General features: G+C 51.7%; 3 protein-coding genes across 6 annotated transcripts; all 3 read right to left on the minus strand.

Moving 5' to 3' along the window:
• Positions 1 to 265: 265 nt before the first annotated feature.
• Positions 266 to 1,675, minus strand: HOXA1 (homeobox A1). The gene is made up of 2 exons (XM_058030721.1): positions 1,054 to 1,675; positions 266 to 621 (listed from the first exon to the last, which is right to left on the minus strand). Exons 1-2 carry the CDS (start codon positions 1,673 to 1,675, stop codon positions 266 to 268), a joined length of 978 nt encoding a protein of 325 aa, XP_057886704.1.
• A 4,788-nt stretch (positions 1,676 to 6,463) lies between these two features.
• HOXA2 (homeobox A2) lies at positions 6,464 to 8,279 on the minus strand. Its single transcript, XM_058030901.1, has 2 exons — positions 7,898 to 8,279; positions 6,464 to 7,218 (listed from the first exon to the last, which is right to left on the minus strand). Exons 1-2 carry the CDS (start codon positions 8,277 to 8,279, stop codon positions 6,464 to 6,466), a joined length of 1,137 nt encoding a protein of 378 aa, XP_057886884.1.
• Positions 8,280 to 13,612: 5,333 nt separating this feature from the next.
• On the minus strand, positions 13,613 to 23,231 carry HOXA3 (homeobox A3). 4 transcript variants are annotated; one of them, XM_058029772.1, is made up of 3 exons: positions 23,217 to 23,231; positions 15,824 to 16,298; positions 13,613 to 14,382 (listed from the first exon to the last, which is right to left on the minus strand). In XM_058029772.1, the coding sequence occupies exons 2-3, from the start codon at positions 16,293 to 16,295 to the stop codon at positions 13,613 to 13,615; spliced, it is 1,242 nt and encodes a 413-aa protein (XP_057885755.1). In that variant the 5' UTR covers positions 16,296 to 16,298; positions 23,217 to 23,231. The 4 variants fall into 4 exon arrangements, with proteins under 4 accessions (XP_057885755.1, XP_057885745.1, XP_057885736.1 ...); XM_058029762.1 differs by lacking the exon at positions 23,217 to 23,231 and having other exon boundaries at positions 15,830 to 16,001; positions 16,044 to 16,295; XM_058029753.1 differs by lacking the exon at positions 23,217 to 23,231 and having other exon boundaries at positions 15,824 to 16,001; positions 16,044 to 16,295.
• Positions 23,232 to 24,723: the final 1,492 nt, after the last annotated feature.

The following is a 24,723-nucleotide window of genomic DNA, read 5'->3' on the forward strand; positions in this document are numbered from 1 at the left end:
TCGCAGTGGAGGAGGGAGACTCTTACGCGTATGCCAACGCAGCTCCACCGTCAGAAAAGGAAGGAGGGCCGGGAAGCAAATTCCCCTGGCACCGAGGCGCCGGGACCCGGCGGAGCCGGCACCCCCGGGCCGGACGGCGGCGCAGGTAGCGGAGGAAGGAGCGGCTGCTCGCCGGGACCTCTCGGGGACAGCGAGCGACCGAGGGACCGGCAGAGCGGCGGCGGAGGGACGCGTGTGCCGCGCCGGCCGTCGGGGCCGGCCGGTCTCAGTTGGAGGCAGCGAGCGTGTCCGAGGCGGAGGAGGCGGGCGAGGCGCTGCAGGGCGAGGAGCAGGACTTCTCCGACGAGTCCTCCGCCTTCTCCTCGCAGCCCGTGGGGGTGGCGGGGGAGATGGGCAGCAGCCCTTCTTTCTCCCGTTTCTTTTGCTTCATCCGCCGGTTCTGGAACCAGATCTTCACCTGCGTCTCGTTGAGCTGGAGGGAGGCGGCGATCTCCACCCGCCTGGCCCTGGTCAGGTATTTGTTGAAATGGAACTCCTTCTCCAGCTCGGTGAGCTGCTTGGTGGTGAAGTTAGTTCTGACGGTGTTGGGCTGCCCCACGAAGCCGTACTCGCCAGCCTTGCCTGCGAGGGGACATGCAGCGGTAAGTAAGTGAGCGCAAATGATTTATAGGCGATGTAATCAATATGTCCACACCGGCTAAGCGATAGCGAGCGAGAACTTCTTAGGATAAGAGGGAAACCCCGGCAGGGTGAGTGATGGAGTGCGAGGTGCTAAAGCGGAGTCAGCCTCTAGTGTCAGAGCAAACTTGATAAGTGGTTTATGAATTACCAGAAATATGACCACGGGAGAGGAGGAGAAGGGGGAGTCAGGAATAAGTGAGGAATAAGCGGCGCTGGCTTTCAGCTCCGCGGGCAGGCAGCCGCGACTGCTCCCAGAGGTGCGGGCCGACCCACCTGCCCAGAGCCCCGCGGGATCCCGCGCCTCTTTCCCCGCACCCTCGGCGGAGAGAGAGAGGAGCGGCCCCCGCCCCGGCCCTCCCGCCGGCCACTGACCTGTTTTGGGTGGGTTTCTCTTCACTTTCATCCAGTCGAAGGTCTGCGCCGGTGGCGAGGTCTCGGTGGAGGGGGAGCGGGCGTTTTCCCGGTGGCCAGCGTGGAGGGGAGACAGGGCATGGTTGTAGGTGCCCATGGGCAGGCTCTGCTGCTCCTGCCCGTAAGGGGGAGGCACGTACTGAGCGGAGGCCCCCGCGTAGCCCTGGTGCGGGAGCGGGTGCTGCGCGGCGGCGGAGGAGGAGGAGATGCTCCCCGAGTACACGGCGGGGGCGCAGGGAGGGAAGCCGCCGCCCAGCTCCGCGTCCTGCCCCAGGGGGTAGGGGCCGTACGCCGCTCCGAAGCCCTGCGCGCCGTAGGTCGGGCCGCAGCCGGGGTGCGCGTAGGACACCCCCAGCCCGCCGTGGTGCTGGTAGGCGGCGGGCTGGGCCGGGCCGTGGTGGTGGTGGCGGTGGGGGCTGATGGGCACCCCGCGGCCCGCCAGGAAGCGGTCCTCTCCGCTGCAGCTGCCGGCGCTGACGGCGCAGGGCTGGAAAGTTGTAATCCCGTGCTCGGGGTGGTAGGCGCGGGCGGCGCAGCCCCCCGCCTCGCCGCCGAGGACGGGGTACTCGAGGAAGGAGCTCATCCTCGCCGCGTCCCTCTGTCACGCCGCCACCGGGTCTTCAGCGTCCGGCGGGGCCGCGCCAACTTTCCCACTTCCTCCATGGGGCCGGCAGGAAAATGACACGAAGGCGCCGGCGGCGGGCAGGCACGTGGGGGGCGGCAGCCAATGGCTGCGGCGCCCGCGGGGCTTCCCCGGCTCCTGCCGCTGAGACAGCGCCGCGTCCGGGGCATTTAAACGCCGAGCGCTCCGGCCGCCGGCACCGCGGGGCAGGCAGGGAGGCGGTGGCGGCGCCCCCGGGGGGTGGGGGCGGGCCGGGCCGGGCCGTACACACACACCCCCGCCGCGACAGCCCCCTGGGTCTCGTCCGCCAGCTGAGAGAGGAAGGCAGGACAGACCTGGAGGCTGCGCCCGGCCCGCGGAGCCACCGGCCGTCCCTGCAGGGTGAGTGCTGCTGCCAGGGTGCCCCAGCATCACCCTGCTGTCGGCGCTGCCAAGCTTGCACCGGGCACCTCTGCTGCCCGCCAAACCCCGGCCAGGGCAGCGGCGGGGGTGGGGGAGGCAGGGGGACGCGACTGGATCCACGGCACGGAGCGAGGGATGGGGCGGAGAGAGGCAGAGACAGTGCTGAGAGCATCAGCCCTTGGAACGGGAATGGGAACGGGGAGAATGGGAAGAATGAGACCGTGGATGCGCTTGGGGACTTCTACGGGGATGGGAATTGAGATAAGGACAGGAATGAAGGTAAGGATAAGGTAGAGAATAGGCATGGGACCGAGGATACGGATGTGGGTGGGATGCGGGTGGAGGTGGAGACGGTGACAGTGCCGGTGCCGAGGGGTCTCGCTGGTCCAGCCCCGCCGCAGCCCCGACGCGACGCCACGCCAAGAGTTAAAGGGGCTTGTCCAGCCGCATCACCAGGCGGCCGCGGACATTAGCATGGAAATGAGGCGCTTTTGGGACTGACGGCCATTGTGCTCTCCCAGGCTCACCGGCCACCCTCTGGCCTTCATCCTTGCTCCCCCCGCACCTCCGCCGGGCTCACCCTCGACAGCCTAGGGTTGGGGTAGGGAAGGAGGAGCCGGGGGCAGGAGGACGAATGATTGGACGGCGGCCCGGGGGCTCCGCAGCCCATCTGCTGCGCTCCCGCAGCGCCGCTGCCGCCCGTCCGCGCTGGGACAGGGTGGGGGCCCGGCTGTCCGGGGTGTAGCGGGTCGCAGGCAGAGGAGGCGACCCGGGACAGGGGCAGAGGAGCGGAGGGAGGCGCAGGGCCCGCCATCCCGGCCCCTTTGTCCCTGCGCTCCATCACCCGGGTCGGCGCTAGGGAGAGGTGGCAGATGGCCAGTGGCAGCCCCAGACCCTCGGGACCCGCGCTGAGCATCGACTCCAACCCACCCTTCCCCAACACGGTGGGGACGGGGGTCAAAAAATGGGCCCGTGGCCAGAGAAGGAGGGATGGCGGTGAGATGTGGGTTACGACCTCACATGCGGTTTACGTATGCGGAAAGGGAAAGGGGAGGTAAAGGCCGGGCATCCGTCTGCCCCAGCGCACCCAGCCGTCTGCAGGCAGAAAAGACGGCACCAAAAGTCTTCAAAAGAAGTTCTGCGAAGCGTCAGCCTCGGAGAGAGAAGGATGGAAATCATGTTCCCTGACACTAGTCCCAGGAGGGGCTACCCCCTCTATTTCTGCAGGTGCCGACTCTTACGTCCCTCTGTTCTCACGCTCCATCCTTGCTTGTTTTGAAATCCAAAAGGCTTTTCCAGCCCGCCACCACTCCCCGCTCACGAGTACACACGCACACACCCACACACACACCCTCAGGCTCCTCCCTCCCACACGAGCTACAACACAACAACACTGGGTGCAGAGCTCTCCCTCCCGCCGCTGCTGGGTCGCCCTCATCCCGCGGCACCCGCACGGCCGCCCCGCTGCCAGCCCAAACCGAGGGGCGCCTCTCTCCACCGCGTCATCCCGCTGCCCTCAGTGCGTCTATTTGCTCTGATTTACTACAGAGGCAGGGATGGTTAAGGGCCCTCTGGAAAGGTTCAGTTTCTCAAACTGCAGGGGGGCGGAGTGGAGGACAAGAGCAACAACACTCCAGAGGCGTTTATGATATTATAGTGCGCCAATTTTGGTTATGGTTATAGCTGTAAACACATTTATTTCATTCTTGTAAACCAGTTGTGATAAATACCGCATAAAGCAGAGAAAAGAGACAGCTATTAAGTCTGCTTACTAATAAAAGAGCTGACATCTTCTCAGCGCTTTTTCCTTCAGCCAAGAAAAGAAAATTACTACAAGTAGCTCCCTTTTACCCGTAAATTCCGATGAATCACTTTTCTTACAGTCTCCAGCATCGTGAATTCCTTTTTTCTCTGCCTTTTTGGTGCCATTGTCTCTTGTTGCATTGTCTCTCTGGCGGGGCTCTCGGGTTGTGCTGCCCGCACTAAGCATGGGGGCAACCCCATGAGAAGGGTCGGAGCAGAGGAGGAACACACCCCACACCCTCCCTCCTGCGCGGCCGGGCGAGGGGGAGCTCCTGCCCCTTCCCCCTGCCCTCAGGCCATCCCGGCCCCTCCGCGGCTCCGCTCCGCGCTTCCTGCCACGGAACTGGGGCTGAGGGGGCGATCCCGGCTCTTCAGGCTTTTCCGCGGGAGTGTGCCCCCGCTGTGGCCCCAGAGTTCACCCGGAGCCTCGGAGGCGGCTCCTGCTTGCTGAATTCCCCCATTTATTTAAATGGAGTTTGTGAGAAGTTTAAACCTTGTAGAAGGTTTCCTTTTTCTTTTTGTTTTTATTTTCTTTTTGTTTGATGTTTCTGGGTTTTGTTTAGGAGGTTTTTGGGGTTTCGTTTTATTGTTTGGGGGTTTTTTGAGTTCGTTTTGCTTTGGTTTTCTTTAAGCGTAGTCAGCATCCGGAAATCTGGGCACAAAAGAAACCCCAACCCTTACATGAATGTTGCGGTCCAATTTAACCCAGTGGCAGAGGAGTGAAAATGCCGGGGAGGCTGCTCGCTTTCCGCGGGGACATGGCTGGAGCAGAGGCAAGGAGGAGAACCGAGGCCGAGGTTTCACCGCGCCCGCAGCTCAGCCAAGCTGTTGTTTTAAAGGAGCAATAAAAGTGAATTATGACTAAACGCCTTCTCACTTAATGGTTTTAGACGGGGATCCCCAGCCTCGGCAAATACGTAAGAGGATTTTTATTTGTGAATGTGTTCCTGCAATTGATCTCTTTGATGACATTCTCATTCATAGAAAGAGTTTGATTTATGACTTTCGGAAGAATTGCGTTCAGCCCTTCCAGCTATAACCCACGCATCCCAGCTCCGCAGCGTGTTTCAGGGCTGGGAGACAGCGCTGCTCGCATGGACGGACAGCAGAGCCCCGCTCGGAGCCCCCCGCCCAAGCCCCTCTCGCCTGTGCAATGCAACCATTGCATCGCACTCGCGCAGGAGCCGGGACCGTCCCCGCCCGGGCTCCCCCGGCCCCCGGAGCAGAGCCCCGCCGGCATCTGTTGCTCCCTTTTGGCCCGAAGGACTAAGGGGGGCTCACCCTGCGCTTTGGGGTGCGGCCACGCCGGCTGGCAGGCAGTTTGGTGGAGGTTTCTGAAAGCCCGTCTATGCCGCCTCCAGCAGAAGAGCGGGGAGCCCGAGGAAATTGTAACTTTAAAGCCAGAGTTTCCCCTTTTCGTTATCAGTCTTTCACCTCTCAAGGAGGCTTACACAGAAAAGTATCTTCGGGTCTGCCCCCGCACCGCCCCCGAGAAGGATGGAGGGGAGAGGCCGGTTCCTCCCTAAATATTTTTTTCTTCCCCCTGCGTTTCTGCCACCCTTTTGATTTCACAGGCACTAACTTCTCTATTTTCTCTCCTTCTAGGGCTGATTTCTTGGATTACCCAGCACGTGAGAAGTAACCAACCACATTCTTTGTGAGCTCTGATATTTTTAAGATACGTTTTCTGAAATATCTTTCTGGCTGCTAAGCACTACTTTCTAGAAAAACAGGATTATTTTAATATTTTTTAAAGCACCATTCGTTCATGTAACAGGCTGCTTTCTGCAGGAGATGCTTATCCTACTGAGTCTCTGTTACGTTCTGCCTGTAACAGGGGAAAGTCCTCGTTCATGCTTTTGTTACAGCTCAGGATTTCCAAGCTTTGTATCCTCACAGAGATAAGATGCCACATTTATACATTAAAAGGAACAAATCTCCATCAAACCTGTGAACGGTTTTAATTTCTTTAGTTCGTTTTTCCTTCCCTTATGAGAATCCTGATAATAAAGAAAATGAACGATTTTTTTCCTCTCTAACGAGTGTCCTAAATTGCCAAAAGGGAAGAGCTCATTGTCAGAACGTTGGATTTTGATTATTAGTAAATTAATAGCGGAAGGGATGGGGAGAGATACCCGTCATGTTATCCATCTTGAAAGCAGAGAGAAAGAGAGGAGAAAGGGAAAGAAAAAAGAGAAAGCTCCTTGTAGCAAACAAGAATTTATTCTACCAAAAATACTTATGACAACGCATCCTAATGTAATACAAAAATAAAAAGAAAGTGAAGATACATTCCTATATGATCACTTTCTTACAGACCTCATATATTGCTTTCATAGAAGGACCTAGAATGTGGCTAGGTTAAAATTGAACACAACTAAAACTTCATAGGAAACGGCAAAATGGCATACCAGAGGGAAGTAACAAACAGAAAATAGTGAGGAGGGAAAGGGAGGGGAAACATAAAATTAATTCACTGGGGAAAAAAATTAAGAAGAATAAGGAGGAGAAAGCAGGACCCTTGGAGAGGACTTCTTTAATTTCTTAGTAATTCAGATGCTGCAAGTCAATTGTGGTGAGTGTGTCTGTAAAAAAGTCAAAACTGTCAGCAGAGATATCTACGGGACTGTCCAGAGATCCTGGCAAACTGGGGGAAACTGCATCTGAAAGCTGTAGGCAGGAATCTGTGGAGAAAACGTTGAAGTCCTGTAAAGAAGGGACATCTAGGGCCTCAGGACTGTCATTGTTCAGGCCAGCTGCGCAGTTCTGGGCCATTGTTGAGAGGCAGTTTTGAACAGTGGGTGACTGATGTTGAAAATGTTTCAGATTTTTCTCATTGCTCGTTAAAGGCGAAACGGGGAAAGTTTGGGATTCGCCATTGTGCGCATTCTGCGCCTGCTGCTGGGAGAGGGCATTCTGCTGGAAAGCGTAGCCTTCCCGCTCCAGGAGAGCGCCGGAGACGTTGCTGAGGGCTTGCTCGAAGAGGGATTTCTCCTCCTCCTCCTCTTCTTCCTCGTCCACCGCTTTTTCGGGGTCCTCTAGGTTCTTAAATTTCCCCTCGCTGTTTTGATTCTCCTTGCACTGGGTCTGTCTCTTGTGCTTCATCCTCCTGTTCTGGAACCAGACTTTGACTTGTCTCTCAGTCAGATCCAGCAAGGCTGCAATCTCAACCCTCCTTGGTCTACAGAGATACTTGTTGAAATGAAATTCTTTCTCTAGCTCCAAAAGCTGGGTGTTGGTGTAAGCCGTCCTCAGGCGCCTAGATCCACCGCTACCGCTATCGGGGATTTCAAGGGGGTCTGTTAAAAAAGAAAGAAAAAAAAAAAAAAAAAGAAAAACACCACCACCACACGCACCCCAAAGCATCCCCGCCCGAACGGCGAAAGCAGAGGCACACGGGCACACATACAAAACAGATAAATGCACGGATTGAATTTCAGCACCCCGGCTCATCGCATCCCGGGGGGGTGGGGGGGAGAGCTCTCTCTGCATGTATGTGTCTATATCTATATGTCCATATAGCATAAAATAGCAACTGCAACAAAATGGCCGCCTTTGGATGCAGTAAACCCATTGTGTTGCACTGCTGAGCGCCCGGTGCTGCGTGCCCCTCGGCCACCTCCGCCAAATCGCTGCCTCCAGCTCCCCAACCTCCCCACACCAGAGCAAACTTTATATTAGCCATACCGCAATTTATAATTAATGCATCAGCTGCTTAGCTGAGCGGGAGCAATCTATCACTCTTCATTACTGTCAAATATCCTAACTCTAGGACGGCGAGACAAGAGAGGTCAGCTCCAACTCAAATAAATCATCCCGCATTAGGCAAGTTTGGGGAAAGTTTGGGTTTCCACCGAGCCCCGCCAGCTCCGTCCTTCCCGCCCGCCCGCCCTCCGCCTCGTCCCCCCGCCAAGCCGGGGGGATGCGGGGAGCCAAAATAGCGGCCCGGCGGGGCTGGCGGCTCGTCTTTGGACTGACCTTTGTGGCTGAGGCAGGCAGGTCCAGCGGCTGAGGCGGAGGCCGAGGCGGGCGGCAGCGCGGATCGCTTGGACGCCTTTTTCTCTTTCATCCAGGGGTACTCCGGGGGCGGCGGGGCGCCGGCGGGGCCCGGGCTGCCGCTGCGGCCGCGGGGGCTCGCCTTGGGGCGACCGCCGCCGCTGTGGCGAGGGTGGCTGCCGGGGTTCAGGCTGGGGATGGTCTGCTCGAAAGGAGGAGGAATCAGTGTCGAGTGTGAAAGCGTCGAGTTCTTGATTGATGAACTTTGAAATGTATCACCGACAGGGGGAAAAGATGTCAGGCACTCAGCAAGCGATGGCTGGCTATTGATAAAACCGATCTCTCGCTCAAATGCGAAATTCATGGCCTTCAACTGGCAGCCCCCGCGGAGAAAAAGTTCCCTCGGATTCAGGGGCCTCGGGGGGAGGGGAAGGCCCAGGAAAAAGGAGAGAGAGGAGAAAAAAATATAGCATAGAAGATCGCTGGTGGGGTGTTTTTTTTCTAATTCACTGATTACAGCCGTATGGGGACCGTGCTACTATTAAACTATTGAATTCATGGAGACAAGGTTGAAATTGGACCGAATTGGCTGTCACATGATTGCCTCTGCCCAATGACAATTTGGGCTTTAATCAAAAGAAGCCACTGTCTGTTTGATTGATCCAAAAAAGTCGGGAAGGAACGCCTCATTGGGGGCCAGAAAGGCTTTATTTACACTTTTTTTTAAAAGGGGAAATGATATCTCGAGTATCTATCCCCTTGGCGTCCTAATCTGAAATGATCGGGGGTGGGGAGAAGGGTGCGTGTGCGTGGATATGTTTGCGAGAGAGGCTGCGAGAGTGTGTGTGCGTGTGTGTGTGTGTGTGTGTGTGTGCGTGTGTGTGTGGCTGCCTGTCCTGCAGCCTGCTGCCTTCCTCGCATCCACCCGCACACTCTTCTCTCATTGTTTGGGACTGTCAGGAAAACGCTTTGCACCTCACAAATCATTTAAGCACCTCAATCTGACGCCTTGAGTCATTAACAAAGTAATCCATTAATCTTCAAAGTTTTGACACCGTCAGGCCCCCGCATAAGAAGTTGCACCCAGGCAGGAGTCTGAAGCAGAGGGTCTTGATTTTTTCCTAGGAATAGCACTTCCTCCAAAACTATTTTCTCCTTCCCGACTCAGCCTCAATGGGCTCCTTTGTATTTTTGTTTGTTTGTTTGTTTGGCTTTGTGTTCTTGTTTGAATTTTTTTTCCTTCCCTTTTTTTTTCTTTTTTCCTCTTTTCCCTTTTTTTTTTTTTTTTTTTTTTTTTTTTTTTTTTTTTTTTTTTCTTCTTTTTTGGTGGCTATCGGGTGTACAGTATGGAGAACAATCGGTCGCCGGTGCTGTGCCATTGTTTATCAGGATCTTCCTCAGCAACCTTGCTTCGAGGGGAAGAGTCACATAGGCAGCAGCCCGGGCGCTTCATGACTTCCCTCTCCAGTTGGCTTCCCGGGATTGGACCGTAACACATAACCCTAGGAGAACCTCTCTGGGCGAGCCAAATCGCGAGGCTGCAAACGCGTCTGGCTGTTGCCTCTTTAAAAAAAAGTATATATCCCGTGCCTTAGCTTGCAAACGATACTCCCGTCTGCTGGCATAATTTGCTTAATAACCGTAGTAGGCTGGGTCTGGTGAGTATTTTCGATTACCAGGAAATATATGGGCTGGTAGCGGGTTTGTTTTCAAGGGGCCAGACAGAGCGAAAATGCTGCGGGGTTCTGACTTGAGAGACGGCGCTCGCCTCCGACGCTCGGCTCTTGCCTCCGCCGCCTCCAGTCACCCACGCCAGGTCGAGGCAAGTCCCGAATTTGGATGCTTTTGGCATAATTTTCCAACCATACTGAGGCGACAGGGAGAGTGATGACAATGATGGCCACAATCACCAACCCGATGAATCCTACGGTCACAGCCGCCCTAGAGAGCCCGGACGGGGCTCGCTTGCCCGCGGAGCCGGGGGTGCACGGCGGGGTGGGGTGCGCCGGGGGCCGGGGGAAGGCGCTTCCGAGCCGCTCTCCGCGTCCTCCAGGAGCCAGGAACCATCGCCAGCGCGATGAGGTGCCGTCTCGCTTTATTTTCGGAGTTGCCAAACAGGGGTCGGCAACCGTCTTCGTAATTATATTAAAAAAAAAAAAAAAAAAAAAAAAAAAAAAAAAAAAAAAAAAAAAAAAAAAAAAAAAAAAAAAAAAAAGAAAGAAAAAAAATACAGGGGGGGTGGAGGGAGGGGAAACAGAAAACAAGACCCAAAGCACTCAGTGGATCAGTCTGCGTCCAGTCTGCACGAAGTGCATTTTAAAAAATCGGTTTTAAGTTAATGCACCCACAAGATATAGCATATCTGCGAAGGCATTGGAGAGAGGGGGAGGGGAGGGGCCGAGAGGCTTTAAATGGGCTTTTTGGTGGTTGCTTGTTTAAATAAAATATAGAACGAGACTTGTCATTTAATCCCTCAAAAGGGATGCCTTACAAATATCGATGCTGTTGGAAAATGCAAGGGGTTTAATTTTCTTGCTTTTAGTCCAAACAAAGCTCTGGTGGTGTCTGCCCGCGATCAATCTTGGCCGCCAAAAGGTTTGACAGCTACTGGCCCTTAAGAACACATTTAAAGCTTCTTGCTCTTTCCAAGATCAAATGTGGCCGTGAAAAGAGGCAGAGCAAGAAACGCAAGTAAACAAGGAAAAAAGCTGCTTTTAAAATTTGCTGGCAGAGGACTGGGCTGCTTGTGGGAAAAGTCCGGTTTTATTTTCCTTCTTGATGCCTACGTTTTCTTTTCCTTTCTCTGATTTCTTTTTAATTTTTTTTTCCCCTCTGGAAAATATTGGGATTAAGAGCAGGATGACAAATAATAAAGAGAGAGGTTTGGACTTTACCCAGGCTTTGTGAGTAAAACCTGTGTGGGTGTCTCTATTCTGCACATTTGTTTCTTGTGGTCAGTCTAATACAAAAACCACCTGGAACAAAACCTTTGCAGAGAGAGGACGCGAAATTCTTGGGAGAATCAATTACTTCTGCCTCCAGGGGCATCTTTTAATCGGACGAATCTTAAATGCAAAATTACAAATTCTTATTTGCAACCTACAGGCTCTGAAGAGAGGATTGAATACGGTTTATGAAAAGAAGGGGGAAAAATCGCCTGTATTTTTCTTTCTTCGGGGTGGGAGGGGAGTGAAACGCCAACTTCCTTCTATTTGAACGTTTTCCTAAATGCAATTCGTGGTGCTAAAGGAACCACGCAGTAAGTATCGTGACTGTACCGTTACCTTTTGTTGTATCTAACCTAACTGATCCGAGAGCTGGGGGCGGGGGGGCGGCTGGAATTTTATACGGGCTCTCCTTTGAAACCAGCATTGTCCTGCAATGCTGCAAAAAAATGCTTCCTTCGCCTACAAAAGTAATAATCAGTCGCTGGTCTGTATTGTGTAATAATCAGATTTCAGTGAAAAATATTAGCCTACATAGCCTTTCCTTCCACGGTTACATGTCTATATATACAATAAACAGCACGGTATAAATCTATTTGCTATCCTTTTCTTTGACTGGGCATGCTTTATCTATTTATGCAGAAGAGCTCTATATAGATTCACGGATGCATGACAATGTTTCAGCATCAGGCGAGGATGGTTCTGGGAACAAGGTAAAGCCCAAAGATTAATAATATTTCAGCATGAGACCAAAATGGCGACATTTTTTTTCTGTGCTCTAAAAGATACAGATGGTGAACAGCGTGCGTTATTACCTACACAGCGCAGGAATATGTCTTTATAAACGTACAGGCGTATATTTTACCTAGTCTATTAAGGTCCGTTTTGATTTATCTTTCGAGTTTCAATCTAAAAATTACGGACATTTTGCCTGAAAGGAAGAAAAATCGGATTTAAGCACAAGCTTGCGGGTTTCTCCATTCTACCTCGAGACGATTCGGACCGGGGACCCCTACGGGTGCCGGTTTGGGGCCGGGACCGTCGCCCTTCTACAGTACCGTGTGCCCCCCTCGCCCCCCGACACAAACACACACCCGCACACACATCCACACCCCCCCGCGGGAAGAAACGGAGCACAGCGCTCCCCTCCCCCACACCTTCAGGCCGCCGTGAGAGGAAAGGCGGCTCAACAGAAATGAAATCAACCCCATTAAAATATTTTTTTAAAAAATAATAATTCAGGGGAAAACAGGGAAAGGTAAAACCCGCTTCTTAAAGGCAAAGGGGAAAGCGGCGGGGCTGGCGAGAGGCAGGAGCAGCGGTGCGCGCACCCAGCCCCGGCACACCCGGAGCCCGCTGCCCGCGCTGCTCCCGGGGCCGGCGGGGCCCGCAGCCCTCCCCGCCCGGCTCAGCCCCGCGCAGCGAGGCCCCTGCGCCCGCACCCACGCGGGGCTTTGTGCCCTCATCCTGGGCGCCGCTGCCCGCGCCTCCCACGCACGCTCGTACACCCACGTCCGCTGCCCCGCGGCCGATCCCCTGCGCACCCCGCGGGGAGGGGGCGATCCGCGCCCGCCGGGCACCGCGCAGCGGCTGCGGGAGGAGGCGGCGGCCGCGGGCCCTGAAACCCTGCTGGAAGAAAGGGGGAAAAAAAAAAAATAAAAAAAAAAAAAAGGAAAGGGAGAGAGAGAAGGGAAAAGAAAAAATCTCTCTTCCTGCCTATGAAATGCTGAAAAGGCATCGCGGGGCCCTTCGGGTGAGCAGACCCTCGTGTAAGTTTACAGACGAGTTTCCTAGCTCCCCACGTCATGAAGGGCTCTCCATTCCCCTGCGCTGAGAAGAACATGTCCTTAACTCTTTATTATTCAGAATAAAAACTTTATTTTTTTTTCCAGAACGTGAGCAGCAAGGAATGTATAACTTTCAAAACAAATCTAGCCTTTTCAGCTTCACACACTTTTTACCTAGCTGGATGTTACAAGCGTAAAGTATTCAAACCGCGATCTTTTTTCCCAGATTTTATTGCATCGTCATCATCATTATTATCACTATTTTTAATAAAAGGAGTTAATAGTTTCCTTTCAAATGATATTTCTAACACGTGCCGATATGCCATCTAATATATGGCCTCCTGAATACTCAGGGTACAGATTTTTTTATATATATATAAATATGAACAAATGGGGATAAATAAAATTTTAAACACTTAGATTATTCAATGTTTGCGAAAAAAAAATATAAATAAATCTGAATGTTCACCAGCATACACACATTGAAAGACTTACACGTATCAATAATTGTCCAGGAAGTCCCTGTCCAAGCGCTTTTGATGTCTTTCTTGCTATTTAAAAGAAGTGCAATAAAAAAAATTGCTTCCCCGTGGGATCAATCATGTACGAACAAATTCACATTTAAGAATTCCTTTTATAGAAAATTTGTTCATATACCCTGTTTTGATAAAAGTGTAGAAGGTAAAGTATAAAGCCTCTGCATACTCCCAAAGTGAGACACAAGGCTACAGTTCAAGAAGATAAATATCCACTAGTGAAACTATAGAGCAATTCAAGCAACAAATATTGCTACGTCACATAAACTAGAAAACGCTTTTACGAAAGGAAACAAAACAAACCAAAACGAACAAAAGAAACGAGAAGGGAAGGGGAGGGCACATGTTGGGGGGGAGGAGAGAGAAGGGAAGGGATGAGTACTTTCCAAAACTCGGGGGCTTGCTGTTCCTCTTAGTGACTCCTGTCTCTTACAGATGAGTGAGTTTGGGCGCTTCCTGAATTCTTCCCTGAGAAGGATGGTGAGCGGTAAGGTCTGTGTATGTTGGATGTGGATCACAAGGTCCATGGTGGTGATTGTTGGCCATTGGCCCAGCCCCGCTGTAGTCCATGTTGGCAGAGGGAGGATGAGGGAGATGAGTTAGACCAAAGATGGAAGGCCCAGAATTGGTCATGGTCTCCACGTAGTTGCCCCCTACATAGACGGGGCTTCCCTGTATGTGTGGATTCCCATAACCGTTGCCTTGAAGAGGATGAGTATCATATTCAGGTGTCACAGCTGCTGTCCCCGTGTATCTCTTTTGAGGAGGTGGGCAATTATTAAGAGGAGCAGTATACGATGCAGGGATGCCATAGGTGTTTTGATGAGGCTTGTTAAATGGTGGAGGCGACTGGGATTCGTAGGGGACACTGTTTACTAAAGAATGCATAGAGTTTAGGTATCCCCCAGCAGCTGGAGGGACGGGGCTTCTGCTTGGGGACTGTCCTCCTGAAGAGGTCATCATACCCTTTCCCTTTTGATCCTTTTTGTATTTCATTCTGCGGTTTTGAAACCAGATTTTGATCTGTCTTTCTGTGAGATTGAGCAAATTAGCCATTTCTACCCTTCGTGGCCTGCAAAGGTACCTATTGAAGTGGAACTCCTTTTCCAGTTCTACCAGCTGGGCACTTGTGTAAGCTGTACGGGCTCGCTTAGAGGAGGCTTGCCCTGGAGGGCTTTTATCACCAGCACAGCTCTCACCTATGTAAATCACACAAAGAACACAATCAGCATGGCAAACCTACACATGGCAACATGAGAAAATGGCCAACAACACCAGCACCTGGGGACTTCAGCTCCCAAAGGCGAGATGGATGCCCATGCGTGCAACGAGTACTCCCCAAGGCATGAGCTCAGTTGTGCCAAGCTCCAAGCCTCGAAAGAGTGCCTTGACCTCATTAGTGTCACTGTGTGACTGCACTCGCTTCTCCTAAGAATGACAGCATCCAACCTAGCTCCAGCTTGGTAAAGAGGAGCAAGGAAGGTTCAGGGAAACACAGTGAGGTTTAGAAGCGCTGAAACTGAACCTGTGGCTACATAGTGGAATCAGAGTCTTCAAAAAATAGCTGTTCTCCATATATATATATATATATATATATACACATCAGCTACAAATGCCTGAAAGCTAGATACCTACAACACAAAAATTTTATCATATAAATACAGAATTATCAGTATAGTAGATTTTTTTATCATGTCTGGTATATAGCATGAACATATGGTAGTGATTGGGAGGTATAATATGTATAAAGCAGAACATGCAGTAGCTAGGCTTGCATATAGGCATGGAGATATATCTGAATCTCACTGCTTTTTAATTAAATAAATACATGATATGGAAGGTTGAAAACAGCAGTCTTACCACAGCTTTAAAAAAGCAGACCAGCAAAACATTTGCTAAAGTTTTGAACTCTATTTCCAAGGCCCATTTAAGCAAAAAAGAGGAAGAAGTCAGAATAACCTGACTTCTGGGCTTTGGAGCTAGCACTGGTGTTATCAGTTTGGGTTTCCTTGAGTAATAAAAGTGTTGATATACACTTCCAACCCTCAAATAATGTTTTATGGGCTGAAGTTTATAGCACTCCTGAATGATTTTTGTTTACCAGGCTTGTAACTTTGCCAATCAGCTTATTAAAATAGGAAGAGGTTCTGACTGCATGCAGGGCATTGATCCTGCCTGCACATGATTATGAGCTATTTTATTCCCGTTACACTTCAGCAGAGATAGGTCACTGTCTTATTAATCTAACAGCACCATGCCAACAAAGTACTCGGGACAAGCCTCTGGCTGAAGGCCTGGGCTGCTCCACACTGACATGATTTACTGAAGGGGGGATTACCTAAGAAATGTGATAGATGCTGGAGGGCACAAGTGGTTCTGCCACTAGGAAGCAAAGTCAGTTCAGATCCCTTCTGCAAGACTGGGAAAGTTTTGTATGGGGTGTGTTTTTCACCGAGCTCCTCTCAGTGAATAAGCTGAGTGATGGCAAGCCCTTTCCTAAAGTTTCATGGGGTCAGCTCAGAGGGTAAAAAAGCCCCCACCCTCCCCTCCCTGAAGTGAAGATGGGTAAGGTGGCCCTCCTCCCCACGGGATGCACAGTCAGCCCAGGAGTACCCAGGGAGAGGGGAGCACGTTTCATACCTGAACTGGAACTGCTGTTTTTCTGCTTTGTGTTTTGCCGAGACTCTTTCATCCATGGGAATATCTGTTTGGACACGGTGGGTGAGTTAAGAGCTGGGCTCTTGGTGGGGTTGGCCGGGGCAGGGTTGCTGCTGGCATTTTGAGATGGTGAGGTGGAGGTCGGAGGTGGAGGCTGTGACTGCTGGGCTGGAGGCGGCTGCGGTGGAGCCTGTGGGTCAGCGAGGCTGGGGGGCTGGAGAGTCTGGCTGGGGAGGGTCCTCATGCAACTCTCACTGATGTCATTGGCCTTGTGGTGGGACACAGAGCTGCCGGGGGACTGGAGGGAGCACGCGGGGCGGTGGTACTCAGTTTCCACAAGTGATGAAGATGGAGGATATTGCTGCTGACTCGCATTATAAGTGAAACCATTTGCTCCTTGGTAGGGGTAGGCACCATAGATTGCAGAGCTGTCGTAGTAGGTCGCTTTTTGCATTTCGTTGTTTCCCAATATTTATTTCGCAAACTGACAGGGTCTTGACACCCTTGGAGAATAACATTGGCACCCCTCTGTCACGTGGCGCTCTTCCTCCAATGGCCTCTCCGGGCAGACCTGGGGTGTGGGGAGAGCAGAGCAGGGTGAAGAAATGGTACAAATCCATCTTACTTTCAATAGCTAAGTGACATGAAAGCCATAAAAGAAAAAGTGGTCAGCAATATTTAGCAGCATGACTTGGCCTCAGGCGTGGAGCATTTCGATATAAAAGCTGCCTGGATTTACTGGCAGCTACAAATATGTGCTTTACTGCACCGGGATAGAGGCTTTCTAGGTTTGTTTTTTTATTATTATTTCTTTCTTGTTAAGGAACAGAGCAAGCGGGTTGATCGTTTATCACCAAGAGGCTGTTTTAATACCGGTCTCTGAGATAAGGGTGATCGAGGAATTGGTAATGCAAAGGGGCTGGGCTATTACTTCAGTCCAACTCTAAGATCAAACCCTCTGCTTTAACCAGCGTTGTTTTATTTTTAGCCTTTCTCTCCTGGTTACGGCTCCTCATACAACTTCAAAGAAATATATGAGATGGTTCCTGTCTACGTGTGGCAGGGGGCAGGAGCAGGGTGGAAAGGTTTCCTAGGCAGGGATATTTAAACACCCCGACCCCAAGTGATGGATTTTGGCTTGTCTATGAAAAGCTCGATAGGAAAATAAACCAAGCCAGCACCTTCTCCCCTCCGTGCCCGCACACCGCCCCGAGCCGCCCAGGTCGCGCACCCTGGCACCAGCGCTTTCTGCCCGGGCGAGCCCCGCCCGCCGCCCGCAGCGGCTCCCGCTCGGTGCTGGAGCGCGGCTCCACGGAGCCCCCGAGCCCGCCTCCCACCCGCGAGTGGGTCCGGCCCCAGCTGCGCCCGGCGCCGCTCACAGCCCCTCCAGAGGGGCCGGCAGGGGCGGTTGTTGGTTTGTTTTTTTCAGCAGTTATTTTCAAGACGCTAACTTTTCGTGGAATCAGCCAGATCCTACCTGTTAAAACATGATGGATTGGGCGAAAAAAACACACCAGAAACCTGAAAAACCAGCGTTCATCTCCATGACCACGGCTTGAACTTTCCTTCCAACTTAGCGATAATAGGTTCTGTCTTGGAAACTGCTATGTAATTTGATGTATGAGGGTCACTTGGCTGGGGAGAGGGTGGACACAAACTCAGAGAATGCTTCTCCTGCCCGGGCGAATCCCTTCCCCCCCCCCTCTTTTTTTTTTTTCTTTTTTTTTTTTTTTTTTGTGTGTTACCCATCCTCCTTTATTTCTGGGATCCCCCCCCGCCCCCCGCCCAAATTAAAGTCTACTCGTCACCTGCCTGAAAATAACCCATTAAAGAATCGCCCGTATTAATGAGAGAGGAGACCTGTGCATAACCTCCGATCTAGGAGATGTTTCCACTCGCACTCACATTGTTCTCAGAAACTGAAGTGTGTTTCTCACCATCCTCCTAACCCCTTGCTGGCAAATAACCACGTCTTTTCAGATCAGAAGGGCCTCCTTCCTTTTACCACTTTCCCTGTACTTCAGCAGCTGGGTATTTTCCCCCAAAAACATCTAACGAGGACAAATGCTTAGGGCGAAAAGCCTTACACAACACAAGCACCAAACGAGCTCATTCTACGCCTTTCAAGTTATACAAGTTCTTAGAAAACAGTATTCCCTTTGTTAGATCGTAACAAAATGAAGGTAACACACCTACGGCAGGGCGGCTACCCTGTTATTGCACTAATCAAGCTCTTTGGTTGCTATTAAGCTAATAAGCCAGTGGAGATCTGAGGCACATACACAATTTCCAGCTCCTCGCCTCTCCTTGCCTGTGCTATCGAGGCCTGGTGTGATTTTTCTCAATTCCTTTGAAAGAGAGACCATAGACACCGCTACCAGAGGAGAAGGAGGAAACAATCAGCCAGCGGTGATTTCACAAAGGCACCCGCCTTTCATGACCGCGACACCAAATATTTCACCTTCCTTCGGCCGCTGCGAAGTTTTGTGGCGCTGGCAGGACGGGCAGCGCGGAGCGAGGGCGCGGGGTGCTCTGCTCCCATAGCTGCCGGCCTGCAGACAATAGGCAACTTTACTTGGAAGGCAAAATATTATTGGAGCTTCGGCTGTCTGCCAGCAAGTAAAAAAAAAAAAAAAAAAAAAAAAAAAAAAAAAATCAGATCCCGAGTTTGGGTTCGCCAAGTTAATCACTTCCTACAAAGTTATAGAGAAGCAAGCGGGGGTAACCTGAGGAGCGCCCGGTCATTCCAGGAGAAAGTGGGAATAGCGGGATTAAGAGCGACAACGATCCCGGCAGCGTCCTAACGGGAAAGGGGAGAGGAGGTGGATTCACCGCCCCAGCCGGTGCCTGGGATGGGAAGAGCTCTCCTCTCCCCTTCGAAGACAAAAAGGCAGGTCTTACAAACACAAATGGGCCCCCAATCTTTCCAATGCCTGTTTTATCGGCTCCGTCTCGGCCTGTGCAATACACGGCTCTGCACTTTACCAACTTCTCTCCCCCCACCCAGACAGCCCAGAAACAGCACAGGAAAATTTCTTGGTTTCCCCCACTCCCCACTTCAGCTCTCTCCTACCCTCTCCTTCCCTGCGCTTCCCCCCTTCCCAAGCACACCAGATCTTTACCCTGTAACTCCCAACCGAGCCCCAAACTCTGACTCTAGGACGAAAAACCAGGCAGCCCCCCTGAAAGATTTCCTGGAAGATAAAGACAAAGTTGAGGGAAGGTGGGGGGTGGGGGGAAGAGAGGAGAGAGAGCTGCCTGAACACGAAGTGTAAGGGTATCAGTCACTGCCTGGAAGGAAGCCCCAGCTTGTGAACTCTTCTTGAACCGACATTTAAGTCTACGGTCATAAATCACTGGGACATAAACTCCGCCATTCACGACTGATAGCAGCGTATTTGTGGCCTGCTTACCTTAACTTCTGACGACTGAGGCGGAAGCCAGCATGCTCTCTCTCTCTCTCTCTCTCACTCCCTCTCTTTTTTTTTTTTTTTTTTTTTTTTTTTTTTTGGAGGCGACACAACCCAGAGAGAGCAGGGGCTGTCTGCCCCAGCCCGGTCCCTGCGGCCGCGGGGTGGGCACCGGCTCAGCTCCCCCCGGCCGAGAGGGGCGAGTCCTGCCCCGCACGGGATGGGGTGGATGGCTCCGCACGCCCGCCTGCCCCGCTCCCCTGACGCTTCCAGCTGCGCACCCTACCCCGAGCCGCTCCTCGGCGCACCGTGCTCCCCCTGCGCGGGGCGCGGAGGACGGGGATGGTTCTCAGGGCTGCTCTGGGAAGGGAAGGAGAAAGAGGGGAGGAGGAGGGTGGTGGGGGGGGAGTTGGAGCGAGGAAAATAGGAAAATATTAAAAAAAAAAAAAAAAAAAAAAAAAAGGAAGGAAGAAAGAAAGGCGGCCGTCTGGGGAAGCTCGGGGCAGGGTGGGGGCTGGGGAGGGAGCGCAGGAGCACGGCAGTGAAGGAGTGCGGCCCCCCCGCACCCGGGCGTCACCGAAGTCCAGGAAAATTATGCTAATGAAGACAAACGGCGCTCACAAAGGGTCGCTCTCACCAGCCTCCAGGGTGCTGCTGCGGGGGTTTGAGTTTGTCCCTCTTACCGGTGGGCTTGGGGGGCAGCTGCAGAATAGCCCCTGTGCCGCTCCCCACGGCCGGGAGCCCCGCACAGCCACGGCTGAGCCCCGGGGAGGGGAGCAAAGCCCGCAGAGCCGGGGCTGGGTCCGGAGAGCCAACGGAAGGCCACCAGGATCCCCGCTCTGGGCAATGCTTTCAGAGCCACGCTGGAAATCATTAGAGTTACTAATTATTAACTCATGCATGCGTGAGCGCACACACACACAGATGTACACACAGACACCCCCCTGCCCCCCTCAAATATCCCCAGCGCCCGGGACGGGCACAGAGGCGCTCACGCACGCACATGTGCTGCGCAGACGGGTCGGGGTGCCCGCAGCGCCCCGTGGGGACGCGTGGGTGGCAGCCTCGCGTGGACTCGGGCCCGGCTTTGCCTCACGGCTTCGCCCTCGCCTTCTCTCCGCGGCACGGCCGAGGAAGGCTCTGGCCGCTTTCCTCAGCGCCACGGGCTCTGGGGGTGGCGGTGTCCCCCCGGTTTCCCGCACCAGAAACGCGGCGGCGACCGTGCGAACGAGAACTTAGACAAAGTTGCGGATCCTGCCCGCCTGGCAGGCGGTAACGGGGCTCGGGGCTCCGAGCGCTAAGCGGAGCCTGCGAATAAAATCTAGGTGTAAACTTGACGTTACTTCGTTAATTAAGGCGTTATAAGTATAACTAGTCCGTTTAAAGCACGAGGGAACCCAGCGTCATCTTTAAACACAAACAAAGCGAGGGGGAAGCGAGAAATAAAAAGCACTATAAGGCTGGGGTGGCCTCTTGCGCATACCAATGGTTTTTGTCATTTATGGCTATGCAAGATTTATGACTTCGTGCACCAAAGCTGTAAACAGAGCACTAAAACAGAAAACACTTGCTCCTTATGGCATAAGTGAGAAGGCACCACATGAAAGGGGAAGCGGCCAGCGTAGGAGGAGAGAAGAGGCAAAAATCCTTCGTTTGCGTTTTGCTTCAAACAATCCTGTGAATGTTGCTTTGGAAGAAAAAAAAAAAAAAAAAAAAAAAAAAGTCTTTTTAGTCAATAATCAACCCCACACTTTCTTCTGAAACTGCTGATCTGCCATTCGCCCACTTGCCCTGCCGAATACTGAGAGAGGCAGCGCTGCGCCCCGACGGAACCCCCCGGACCGGCGAGGAGGATTTGGACAGGGAGAGAAAAGATGGGGACTGCCGAAACCTGCGGATACCGGGGAGCCTGCCGGTTTGGGGGGCCCCGCCGAAAGCCGGGCGAGTTTTTCCTAAGAGCGCGTTTCAGCTTGGGAGCCATCTCCAGCGGGATTTTCTGGCAAAATGTCTGTATTTAAGAACGGGGAAAGGGAAGCGGGGGGGAGGTGTTTTTTTTTAAATGAAAGGATATGTAAGGACTTTAATCGTGAGAACCGAAGTGGTTCATAGGAATATGGAAGCGTTTCTTCCATTCATCTGACTGCCTGCAAAGAGTATTTTGCGAGATTTCTCCAATTAGTCCCATTTCCCCACGACCCCCCCTCTCCCCAAAGAGGTAATTTTAAACATGAGAAGATGATTATTTTTTTTTTATGTCTCCTATGATGTCGGGATAAGTGTCCCAACGCACAGATCCCCGCTGCTTTTATCTGCCTTTCCCTCCCAGAGGCCGAATATTTTCTTTCTGCTCCATTCCACGGAGAGAGATAGGGCTCAGCTCGGGGGGGAAGGGGGGACGGGCAGTGTTTGGGGCTGATTTCTGAGTCAGAAATGACCTGCCTTTTCTCCCCGAAGAGTCCCACTCCGTGGCACTCCCTCCCCTCCCTCCCTCCCCCCCACCTCCCCCGAATTACTATTTTCCGAATAAAATAATGCCTGTAAAGCGCCTTGTCCTTGGATGCCCCGAAATGGAAGCCGGCAGCACCATAATTCAGGGCTGCTTCTGGGGCAGCTCCCAGAGATGAAATAGCAGGGCAGGGAGTTGAGGGAGAAGGGGGCCAGTCCTGGAAGTGGTGCTTGTCCCAGTCGTTAGAGAGTTAGAAGGGGATATCAGCTGAATTAGGGAAGGACTGGACAATCGAAGCAAGCCGTGGCCAATCTAAATTGTTGTTTATATTTTCTAACACTAGAGAGGCATCGCACTCTTTGCTATTTGCTCAACAGACTGAAGTTATTTACAGAACTCGCCGAAATCCTCCTTTCCTCCAGAACTCTTCTTGCTTTCTTTTACTCTAGAGCAGGACTGTATTATTTATGAGTGTTTTAACTAGGTCAATATGCATCCAAACTGGGTCATAAATCAGAGGAAAGACTGCCAAGTAATTTAGCTGCAATTAAAGCTTGGATTTTATTTTTGAGGCACATTTTGGCTAATTTCAAAATACGGCAACGCCAATGTTGGCTTTTAGACACACGGATGGGAGCAAAAGAGCTCTTCTTCTCTTGCTGAAGAGAGAGAAGTGCTTCAGTGTGGCGAGAAGGGGAAATAAAATTTATTTGGGTCAGTTCTGCTTCGAGAGCCGCTTTAAAGAGTAGGGAAAAGTGAGACCATCCCAAACATCACCCTGAAGGTCTCTGCAGAACGGCCGCGAATAGCTTCGAGTGGAAATAAACTCTTTTTTTGGTGCTCTCAGCGGAGTTTTCATCATAGTTCACTTTTGTCCCTCTCTCCCTCTCTCTGACCCCTATGAAGACGAGCAATTACAAACAGCGCGGAACAGGACACAAAATGGCTCAACAGGAATAAGCGAGAGACATGGAACAAACTGGAGGAAAGCGAGTCCCGGGGCTCCAACCTTTCCCAAAGCCGGGGCAGAACGGGGAAACAGGGTTTCATTTACCATTTTGTCCTCTTTGGATAGCCAAGCAATCTTTCATTTTTGTCATTTAAAGTACATTTATATCTATGCGTTCGCATTGATAAGTATACACAAATACTTAGATATTTATATATATGGATATATCTATATTTATGTATGCGACGGCATGGATATTAATTTAGAGCTAGTATCTGTTCTCCTGGAAGATACTTTCCACTTCTCTCCTTTTAATTCTCTCTTTCCAGATCCCCATTCAGAGAGGCAGAATAAACCTCCACATTTTCAAGGCTGATTTATTGTTGGAAGCCGTGGCTGGCTCTTGGTTCAGCTCCTTCTCACCGCGGAGAAATAAAGAGGAGCGCCTTGGCTCATTTGGGAAGGGGAAGCTTTGCCATAGAGCTGAGCACTCATGCAGCGCTCCTCGCACAATAAACAAAGTACCACTAAAGCATCATAAATAAAATGGCAGCACGATCGCACAGTCATCGATTTACGGAGCGGCAGCGGCCGAACAAACACCCATAAAACAACAACCGCTGCCGCACACTCGAGCACGACCCCGACAGAGGAGCATCACACGCCCCCCACATCGCTTTCTCCTACTCGCCCAAATACATAAATAAATAAACACACACACAAACGCACAAATAAAATAATAGAATAAAATTAAGGGGGGGGGGGAAATATTCAAACGCGGCAATAAAAGAGGCTTCCCATCTCCAGCCGGTCATAAATAATGGTAAAATGGCAATCGAGGGGCTGTAGCGGAGGCAGCTGGCCATCAGCAGCAGTGTGGGATCTCTATGGAGAAAAATAAATAAAGAAGCAAACTCTGCCTGCTCTGCTCGCTGCAAGGGTAGAGTTGAATATTTACCACAGCAAATTGAAACAAAGGGGGAAGCAGCCTGGCTCCGGGTGCACACACACCCGCACGCACACACACGCACTCACTCCAGCCTCTGCTACTGACCTTTGCCTCGAACAGCAATAACTCACCACATAAATGAACAATCAACGGAAATACCTTAAAATAAAATCCATCCTTTCTAACGAAGCATTTCGTCCTCTCGGCTCGACAATAACCTTTCCATAAGGAACGAAAGCTGTCAGCGAAATGGCCAGCTCTTGTGGGGACGGTGATGGGGGCAGGAGGGAAAAAAAAAATAATAGAAAGCAGTGCTTGCTCTGAACAGAAACTGGAAAAGCGTAATCGCAGACGGAGCCAGACCGGGTCTCCACTCCAAATGCCACAATAATGCGCTGTATTATGTGCTCACGTGGTCATACGTCAACTTAAATCCTTTTATTTGAAATAGGGAATCATTGAAGGAACAGGGTTTCTTAGCGCGAGCCTTCGCTTTTTAAAGCCTTAACCCAATATGTTAAAGAAGAGTTTTAAGGGAGGAGAAAAAAAAAAAAATCCAAGAGATGCAGATGACTATGGGGGGAGGTTGGTCTGATTCTCTTTCCTCCCACACCAATATTTCTTTACACAAACCCCTTGGAAGGTAAGAGGAACCCTTATAACGCTGCACTTTGATACTTAGCCCAATTAACCGGCGTTAGCTCCCGAGGCCCGGCGCTCTGCTCCACGTCGTCGCATGTCCTCTGCAAGCCCCGAAGAAAGCCCAAATCTTAATGCTATTATTTCCAGCCCCCTTCTAAACGGGACGATCACCAGCCTTCCCCCCACCCCCAGCTCCCTCTACCCTGCCATTGTACAGGGCTTGCTCAACTCCCACACGCTACATCAGGGCTCCTGTAGAAACTAAAAAGACCTATAATTACCTGACAAAGGCAAAAAAGAGTCTCTTCTAAGAGGCTAGTTGATTTTTGTCCTCGTAACACACTATGAAGAATACACCTTCCTTCACTGGCGTGCCTCTGAATTTTGCAAAATCTTTTGGGACCTTGCTGTTAAACCTGTGCTTACGCATTTCCTATACAGCTAGTTTGAGTGATGCACAAAATTATAGGTTTCTAGCGTTGGAAA

This window comes from Melospiza georgiana, chromosome 1 (genome assembly GCF_028018845.1).
Source record: "Melospiza georgiana isolate bMelGeo1 chromosome 1, bMelGeo1.pri, whole genome shotgun sequence".
NCBI lineage: Eukaryota > Metazoa > Chordata > Aves > Passeriformes > Passerellidae > Melospiza > Melospiza georgiana.